This window comes from Babylonia areolata, chromosome 25 (assembly GCF_041734735.1).
Source record: "Babylonia areolata isolate BAREFJ2019XMU chromosome 25, ASM4173473v1, whole genome shotgun sequence".
In the NCBI taxonomy this organism is placed as follows: domain Eukaryota; kingdom Metazoa; phylum Mollusca; class Gastropoda; order Neogastropoda; family Buccinidae; genus Babylonia; species Babylonia areolata.
This window is the reverse complement of record NC_134900.1, coordinates 37,145,647-37,155,656: the sequence shown is the minus strand read 5'-3', so window position 1 is coordinate 37,155,656 and position 10,010 is coordinate 37,145,647. Positions and strand designations below refer to the sequence as shown.

Sequence of the window (10,010 nt, the reverse complement as noted above, 5' to 3'; positions counted from 1 at the left end):
TGCTAAAATTTTCTTATCTAATATCCAATACATATATCATTCCGCTTCCTCGAGAGAACCTCCATCCTGGTCCCCAGTCATCCTGGTTCTTCAAGAAACACCCGGACGAAAACATAGCTTGGATGTTTCAACACGTGGGTTTCTTAGATGATAGATAATTGGTGTTAACAGTTTGTTTGTGTTGCAAAGCGGATCTACATTGATATATTTTGCTAAAAATTTAGAATATTTTTTTGGCAATATGGCCGTTTGCCCTCGGTTGTTTTCCTCTGTTGATTCGTTTATTCGCATGAAGTTAAAAAAAAAAAAAATACGCAGATCTACATCAACAGATTTCACTCGATTCACTGGAGATGCCGGTGGGTAATTAATTTAATACGTGCGATCAGTTCTTCATTTTAGCTTGTTATTTTACAGAATGTCATTCATTCGTGAGAGCCACATTTTCACAGAAATACGGTTCTCCCCCTTTTCGCCGTTTGCTGCCCAAGCTGGGCTGTGGTGACATTCTCAGAGTTCGAGAGTGAAAGTAGACGAAAATGTCATCAGCAGTGTGAAACACAATCCTTTTTCTGTTCGAATTTTGGGGAGTAAAAGACTTTTTGTATACTAAGTACTTAGTCAAGGAAACAGCAACAACAATACAATTATATGTTTAAAATATACATTGTGATTATTACTGCTATTGATAATAAGGTTATTTTCATTGGGAATGAATGTAAAAAAAAAACTAAAAAAAACATTGACCCCAGGAATTATTTGTACCAGAAATCACCGACCGCAACAAAGGAGAAAATGCATCAGTTATGAAAATTAAAATAAAGCTCAAAGAATGTTTATTCTTTCAAAGGAAAATAATTTAATATAATTATTGTAAAAGTTTTCTTCAAAGATGACTGGATAACAAATAATGGGAAGATATCAAATGTTTACAACAAGAAAAAAAGAAACAAAATCAAGTCTGTATTTTATTTTTAAAGATGGAATTGTACAGAAATAAAATGTGCAATCATATTGGACCTAATACATTAATAGCCAAGTGTAATATATTGTATTCCTCTATTGCCATGTTGTTCTACACATGCACACACACACACACACACACACACACACACACACACACAAATTGTGTCATTGTAAAACTAATATTCAGAGCTATGTCATATGTGAAAACCGCCTGTATGTGTGTGTGAGTAGGGCAGGTGAGTGGTGGTATTGAGGAATTGATGTGCATGTGTCTGTTTAAGTTGATTTTGTTTGTATACACATGTGGTGTCTTTGCCAAGTAGTAACACATCTGTCTAGAAAGCAAGAGAATCTGAGTGTACAGGTTCATATGCTGTACTCTGCATTATTTTCTCCGACTCTACTAGACTTTGATAGGTGGTCTGGACACTAGTCTTTCAGATGAGTTGATAATTATAAACTGATGTTCTGTGTGCAGCATACACTTAACCCATATGAAAGAACCCAAAGCAACAAAAGTGTTGTCCCTGGCAAAATCCTATACAAAAATCCACTTTGATTGGAAATGGAATACAAATACACTTGCACAAGTTGTAGACAGTATATAAAAAATAAAAAAGAGAAGAAGATGTCGTGCTGCACTGTTGCATCACGCTGTCCCTGGGGAAAGCAGCCTGAATTTCACACCTCTAGACATACAAATTGTGACAAAAGAGTAATACAATATAACGTAATACAATATAGTACAATATGTGTCCATGAGTGTGTATACTATATGTGTGTGAGGATCGGGGAAGGGGTAAATCAGTTTTATTGTTTTTTGACACAAGATGTAGTGTGTGTGTATTGTCTATAAGTTTACTTAGATGTATATGTGTGTGCAGGCAAAGTGGTGTGGTTTGTGTGCGTTAAAATGAAGAGCTCGTGTTGGTTTGTACCATAATTATGTGAGTATGTTATGCAGCACATGTGGAGGTTCATTGTTTCATCATTAGTCTTTGATAGTGTGTATCTATTTTTAAGTTATGTCAGGTTGGTTTGTTTTTTGTTTTTTTTGGGGGGGTTGTTTTTTTTTAGTGAATACATTTACTATTAATGTTTATGAAATTCATTGGTGTATGTTTGTGTGTGGTTTGTAACGAATGATGATAATTATGATAAAAATAATAACAGTAATAATGCAGATTGACACCTTCCAGTCAGGGAGCCTGTGACTGTGGCGTTTACAATTTAAAAAAAAAATAAAAAGTACATACTATAAGTTCATATATTTACTGTTTTTTACATACATGCATTGAATTGTAATATACCTGATACCATAAAGTGCACATACAACTTTACAAGCATGTGCACACACAAGTAAACAAACAGTACACATACACACACATACACACATACACACACACACACACACACACACACACACACACACACACACAGAGCGCCAGCACAGAAAGATGTAACTGACCAGTAATAGTTTTTGTGTGATGCTGCAGTGACACTGACAGAGAGCAGCCATGGACGAGGACAATGCCGGCACCATCATCAGTGAAGGGGAGATCACGGACGGCATGCATCTGGAGGCTGTGGACAATCCTGAGGAGTGTGTCATGGCGGAGGTCAAGACGGAGGTCATCGACCCAGAGTCCCTGCAGATGGCGCCTCAGCAGTACATCATTGTGGCACCTCAGGAAACTGGTACCTTTTTTTTTTGTTGTTGTTGTTTTTCAGTATCTTTTGAAATGGAAAAAATGAAAGGAGGTGTGGGTGAGGAGGAAGTGGGAGGGGAGCATTTATCGATTTGCATCTTTTGAAACAAATTCTGAACTGAAAGGGAATTAATTCAGTTAATGTCTTATGATATTATTTAGATTTGCATCTTGGGAAATGAAAACTGAAACAAGAAAAAGTTTGGGGGTTTTTCTCAAGAGAAGCGTTCTTTGGTGGTTGATTTTTAGTTGGTGGTTGGTTGGTTGTTTTTTGTGTGTGTGTGTGTTTCAATGAAACCATAACTTGTAAGAAAGAAAATTTTGAAGATTTCATCATTTTATCCTTTCATTTAAAATCTTGAAATATAAGAGAAACAATATCTTGGTTTCATCTTGAGAAAAAAATCTTGAAAGAAAGATACCATTTAAATTCTGATGCCTTAATTCTAGCTTTGGAAATGGACACTCAAAGTCAAAGCAAAACTGAACAGTTGATCATGTTAATTCAAACAATACATAAATGTAATTAGTTTTTAATTTGGAAATAAACATAGAAGGGAAAGGAAAGAAAGTCTGAGAAATTAGTTTTGTGGAAATGTAAACTTAAAGGAAATAGTCAATAATGTCTTGGTTTTTATGAAAATAAAAATTACATGGGTAGGAAAACACTTGTTTTTGTTGTTGTTGTTTTTTTTCTGGAAATCAACAGTATTATGAACAGGTAAACAAATAATGTCCAGGTTTCAATCATTCAGGTATCTATCCAATTTTAACCATTTGCTGCGGATCAGTGGTAAAACATTCAGCATTTTTTGTCATTGATAAAACATTGGGCATGTTGGGTGGATGGTAAAACATGCAGCAGGTTTATAATTGATAGAATATTGAGCACTTTGGGTGGGTGGTAAAACATGCAGCAGATTTATAATTGATAAAATATTAAGTACTTTGGGTGGATGGTAAAATATGCAGCAGGTTTATCATTGATAAAATATTGAGCACTTTGGGTGGGTGGTAAACATGCTGCATGTTGGTTCCAGGGGACGGAACAACTCTGGAACCAGCGTCAAAGTTCATCCGCCTGGAAGGAGAGGATGGCCAGTCATACCTGCTTGCTGTCACAGGTAAGGTGTGTGTGTGTGTGTGTGTTTGAATATGAGTGAGTGAGTGTATGTGTGTGAGTGAGTGTGTGCGTATGTGAGTGTGAGAGAGTAAGTGTGTTTGTGTGTGTGTGTGTATGTGTGTTTTAAGTTTTATTCAAACCTAGAATATTAGTTTGGCGTTGGATTTCTGATCAAGTATTCACCAGTGATCATGGTTCAAGCCTCATTTCAGCATAGTGTTCCTATGCAGATGTGTTAACACTAGGTCATCAGAAGATCACTGTCATGTTTATCATTTGTATTTTTAAAGAAAAAAAGTAAAAACAAAATGTAAGATGACTGATTTTTTTGTTTGTTTTGTTTTTGTTACAGGTGACACCAGCGCTTTGACTCAAACACAGATCGAAACTGGCAAGGAAAACGTCACAATATCTGCTGTAGAACTGGATGTGAGACATCAGCTTTGTTTTTTGTATTGTATAATATATTGTATTGTATTTCTCTTTTTTGTCACAACAGATTTTTCTGTGTGAAATTCGGGCTGCTCTACACTAACAGTGCACCACCCTTTTTTTCTTTTTTTCCTGCCTGCAGTTTTATTTGTTTTTCCTATCGAAGTGGATTTTTCTACATAATTTTGCCAGGGACAACCGTTTTGTTGCTATGGGTTCTTTTATTGTATGCTAAGTGCATGCTGCACATGGGACCGCAGTTTATCATCTCATCTGAATGACTAGTGTCCAGACCACCACTCAAGGTCTAGTGGAGGGGGAGAAAATACTGGCGACTGTACTGTGATTTGAACCAGTGCACTCAGATTCTCTCGCTTCCAAGGCGGATGCTTTGCCTCAAGGCCATCATTCAACTTTATTTTCTTCTATCAACCGCCAAAATAGCAGAACAGAATGAACCAAGCAGTTGTTATTTTTAATGGAATATATAAAATTTTTAAAAAATTCTGTAGGTAATATTGATACATAGTTTTGTGCAGACATGAAATAGAATACCAATCAAAGATTGATGTGATATGTACCAACCTTAAGCCCCAGCTTCATTCCTTGAGAGAATGGCCTTTTGTGTTTCCATGAATAATTGATTGAAGCTGGTACATGGCTAGAATCAGTCATCGGTGTGTCACTCCAAACCAAGCCTGAGAAATGCTGGAAGAAATCGACACACTGTCAGATTTCCACATCACGTGGCCTGGTGCTGATTTCATGTTGACGCTGCACATCGGGGAAGGTGAAGATTGAGCCCAGCCTTCCTGTGCCTGGCCCCAGACACAATGGATGTGAATTCACTGTGACACTGGCTGTCTGGATGTGAATTCACTGTGACACTGGCTGTCAAAGGCCATGGGACCTTTGACCCATTCACCCCAAGGAAGTTCACAGCCTCAGCTGGCTTCCGTGCCGTATTGATGCAGAAAATATGCAGAAAATATTCTGTTTTTCCTGCAAGTTACGTATGGACACATCATGAAATACTGGAGAAGTTAGTTCCCATTTTTGTGGTTTATGCATATGTAGAAACGTGAAAATCATTTCATTGAGACCAATTTTGGTGCCAGACCAATGCTCAGGTGTAGGACTCAGAGAGTTAACCTTAATAGTGATCACCACAAAGCAGTTGGGATCATGCAGCAATAAAGCCTTCACCTCTACATCCCATCCGCTCTCTATGATCAGCTTCAGGTCCACTCCCTTTCCATGTTCCCAGATTCAAACACCCCACAATCAGCTGCCACTGTTTCTCTGTCTCTGGACCTTTCGCTTGGAACAAGGTTCCTTTTTCACCGCACTCAGTGGCAGAATCAGTTAGGCATTGACTTCAGACCCTGTGTTCACCAGTGATCAGGATTGAAGACCCTGTTTTACCGTAGTGCTGTGTCCTCGGGAAAGATAGTTTACTATTTTCCTCACTCCACCCTCATGTGACTGGATACCTGGCTTTGCTTGGGGAAGGTTAAAGTGCTAGGAGGAGAGGGCTGGGCCCCACCTTCCTGTGCCAAGCCCTAGACACAGTGGATATGAATTTACTGCCCTGACGCCCATAAAAAGCCACGGAAACAACCATTTTTAACCTTAAGTGTTACAATACCGCTGTGTCTGACAGACGGCCAAGGAAACATCCAGCTTAGGGCGCGCCACAGCCTCCACCTCAGGCACAGGAAGCAAGCGTTCGTCCAATCCTCCGTCGGCCTCTGATGGGGTCAACCAGACCTGGTTCACCACTCGTGACGACAAACACGCCTACCAGAAAGGAGGTGGGTTCTAGACGCCAGATTGATTTATTGTCTATACTTCATTATAACTGAGAAATATTACCACTCATGACGACAAACACGCCTACCAGAAAGGTGGGTTCTAGACGCCAGATTGATTTATTGTCTATACTTCATTATAACTGAGAAATATTACCACTCATGATGACAAACACGCCTACCAGAAAAGTGGGGTTCTAGACACCAGATTGATTTATTGTCTATACTTCAGTATAACTGAGAAATATTACCACTCGTGACGACAAACACGCCTACCAGAAAGGAGGTGGGTTCTAGACGCCAGATTGATTTATTGTCTATACTTCATTATAACTGAGAAATATTACCACTCATGACGACAAACACGCCTACCAGAAAGGTGGGTTCTAGACGCCAGATTGATTTATTGTCTATACTTCATTATAACTGAGAAATATTACCACTCGTGACAACAAACACGCCTACCAGAAAGGTGGGTTCTAGACGCCAGATTGATTTATTGTCTATACTTCATTATAACTGAGAAATATTACCACTCATGATGACAAACACGCCTACCAGAAAGGTGGGTTCTAGACTCAAGATTGATTTGTTGTCTGCACCAAGGTACAGATATCCACTGTCAGATAGGTTTTAGGCAGGCTTATATCTTCATCGTTATAACTGAGAAATAACACTACTCAGTACATGTGATGATAAACATGCCTTTCTGAAAGGAAGTGAGTTTTAAGGTTAATAACTTCACCATTAAAACTCAGAAATAATACCACTTTCAACAACATTTCCTCATCGTCATAACTAAGAAATCGCACCACTCGTGACGACAAACATGCCTATCAGAAAAAAGGTGACTTCCAGGCAGGGTTATATCCTCACCATTAACACTGAGGAATGACACTTTCGTGTGTGTGTGTCTGTGTGTGTTTGCTGGCCCATCATCTGCACTGTTTCAGTGGCATTGCTTTCATGCTGTTCATTCTGAGTCACATAGACACAGCCATGAAATTACACTTTTCAAGTCATCCTGATTGAAGAATTGATTTTTCTGAATGTGTTAGTGTGTGCTGTTCACTCGTGCATGTCACATCTTTGAGGTGTGTGAAGCACTTAGAACAAAATAGTCAGAATGGTTACAGGTGTAATGAAACAAGTCTGTGTACCAAAGCCGCTTTCACTTCTTTGGACACAGTATTTTTAAGAATTTGTCTTCTTAGAATCAAGACTGTCTTCTCAGAATCAAGGAATGTTAGAAATGTTTATTTCCAGGCAGATAATACTTCAGGAAGGAATATCACAAGTCTTTGCGGTGTCTTCTCTTTGCTGCACGCAGCAGCTCTCCATCTTTGCTGCATGCAGAATTGCAGGCGATGAGTTATGGCTGATACATTTTGTTTTGTCGTTTTTTGGGGTGGTCACTTTCATATAAAAACTAGTTGAAAAATTGATGAAAGGGTCAACATCAGAAACATGTCCTAGGCATATTACCACTCGTGACGACTTGTACCCAATTTTGTTCACCATGTCTTTTTCTTTCATCATTATTGATGTCAGTGTGTTCAGCCCCCATGTGGCCCTTTGTGGTCAACTGGGCTGTAAGCAATGATGATCAATAAAGGAATAACATCAAGGGTCTTTTCATATGTATGTAACAGCCCAACTTGTAACTGAGAAATTACAATGTTAGTGCAAAAGATCTTACAGGCAAACAGTAGTTTAATGTTGGTTTTGAAGCTGTATTTCTTGGGTCAGTGTCAATGTGGGTTGTTTGTTTAGGTCACAGCTGGAAACAGGGCCAGTGGACGAAAGACGAGATAGAGATACTGCAGAACAACATCAACCAGTACTGAAATCAACCAGTACTGTGCAGTAAGTGGACCGTGTCTGTTTCCTCTGCCTTCTGTGTATTTTTCACCTTATTTTAAAGTGTTTTATATGTATTAAAGTAATTACTTATTTGTTTACTTTGTTTAATTATTATTTTTCATTTCATTTTATGCATGCCTTCCAGTGCCAACTCTAGGCACAGTGGATATGAATTCATTGCCCTTATGGCCATAAAAGGCTGTGGGACCTTTAACCTTTAACCTTGTTTCAGGAGCAGAGTGTGTCTGACCCCAAGGAGATCATCTTTGACATGTCAAAGGACGAGCGGAAGGACTTCTATCGCACCATCGCCCGCGGCCTCCAGAGGCCCCTGTTCTCTGTGTACCGCCGCGTCACCCGCATGTACGACCAGAAAAACCACAGGGGAAAATACTCTCCTGAAGAAATCAAGAAACTCCGAGAGTAAGTTGACACTGGACGTACGGTACAGAAGAGTGGGCTTGAATTTTGTTTGATTTGCCACACAATGGTGACAAGAGCAACCACGAAAACATGATAGAATCAGTAAGTATGTTACTGCGAATTAACTGAAAGGATTCTGGTTATCCTGGTAATAATAACATGCTACAAGGTACATCAACAGGAAGAGGTCAGGGACATGTCAGAAGTGGGTATAGAAAAAAACACAGTATTTTAGCTTCACGCCTTCATTTTGGGGTTTTCATTTACTTTGAAACCCTCCAGATGAAAACTTCAGGCCAAAATAGTCTTTGTGGAGAGCTTTTGTGTTGTAATATCGTTCATAGTGTTTGTGGGTGGGAGGGTGTATGTGAGTGGGAGTGTATGTATGGTGTTTTTGTACGGAGTATTAGTATCAGTAGCTCAAAGAGGCATCACTGCCTTCAGACAAATCCATATACGCTACACCACATCTGATAAGCAGATGCCTGACCAGCAGCATAACCCAACGCGCTTATGGAGGAAAACAACTTACTTGCACTTCGTGGTTGTGCCTGATACATTTGTAGATATTTTGGTATCATTTCCAGCCATAAAATACACAGACTTTAATTTTCTTCTCTTTTTTCCCCAAAAATGTTTTTTGTTGGGGTTTTTTTTTCTCAGAATCTGAGTTATATTCCCATGACTGGGAGTTATCTCATCCTGTCAACATTGAACATAGGTAATGATATACTCCATTTTCCTTCAGTAAAACATTTACTTTTACATACATTTGAGCTTCTGTTTTTTCTATTTTTTTCAAGGCTGGTGATATTTTTGTTTGCAAAAACTATAAATAGTTCTGGGAGTCAACTGGTCAAATAGTATCCCCTTCTTCTGCAAGTTTTGTGCTAGAAATGTCCTCATTTCTATCGTTTATTTGTTTCTTGCCTGGACTTTTTTCTGTCCGTTATTTTCTACCTTGTTTGTCCATTAACTTTCTCACTATGTTATGTTCTTTCTTCTTCTTTTTTATGCCCAGGGTGTGTGTTTTGAAAGCTGGCATTTTTTTGGTTTTGGATGCTTGTCATATATATTTTTTCTCTGTTTGTGTATTATATATTGTTATATGTTTGTATTCAGGTTACTTTTTGTTCTGAATTCTCTGGCTAAAAATTGACAGAGTGGTCAGTATCAGAAGCAATTTTAAGCTGTATGCGCATGATTATTACGAATATTACTGTGTTGGTGCGTAATGATCTTATCCAGGGTTGTTGTTTTTTTTTCCTCTGTTTTTTCGAGGCTCTACATGATCAGTTAAGTCAGTTCTCAGCCCTGATGTGGTTCTGTGTGCTGGGCTGGGCAGTTAGTAATGGTAAATAGATAAGTAAGTAACAAACTGTTGTGTGTTGTTGGCAGACTGCGAGCGAAGCACGGCAGTGACTGGGCAGCCATTGGAACAGAACTGGGGCGCAGCGCCTCCTCTGTGAAGGACAAGTGTCGTCTGATGAAGGATAACTGTAACGCAGGTGACCGTGTGGTGTCTGGTGTGTTTGTTTGGGTTTGGTTTTTTTTTTTGTTTGTCTTTTCACTGTAAATGATGTTAGATGAGTAGAAGGGTAGGGGGTGAATGCTTGGAAGGGGAAAAAAAGTCTGTGTTTGTAGTGACTGAGTGAATGTGTGTGTGTGTCCCAATTTCAGGTA

General features: G+C 38.9%; 1 protein-coding gene across 1 annotated transcript in view; it reads left to right on the top strand.

Annotated features, from left to right (window-relative positions):
* Positions 1-48: 48 nt before the first annotated feature.
* The window catches only part of LOC143299741 (cyclin-D-binding Myb-like transcription factor 1), a 32,504-nt gene continuing 22,542 nt past the window's right edge, over positions 49-10,010 (top strand). Inside the window, exons 1-8 of the mRNA XM_076613124.1 lie at positions 49-134; positions 2,463-2,664; positions 3,716-3,799; positions 4,151-4,227; positions 5,894-6,044; positions 7,815-7,887; positions 8,133-8,327; positions 9,726-9,835. Of these exons, the coding sequence (XP_076469239.1) occupies positions 2,484-2,664; positions 3,716-3,799; positions 4,151-4,227; positions 5,894-6,044; positions 7,815-7,887; positions 8,133-8,327; positions 9,726-9,835 (871 nt within the window). The 5' untranslated portion in view covers positions 49-134; positions 2,463-2,483. The remainder of the gene's footprint in view (positions 135-2,462; positions 2,665-3,715; positions 3,800-4,150; positions 4,228-5,893; positions 6,045-7,814; positions 7,888-8,132; positions 8,328-9,725; positions 9,836-10,010) is intronic.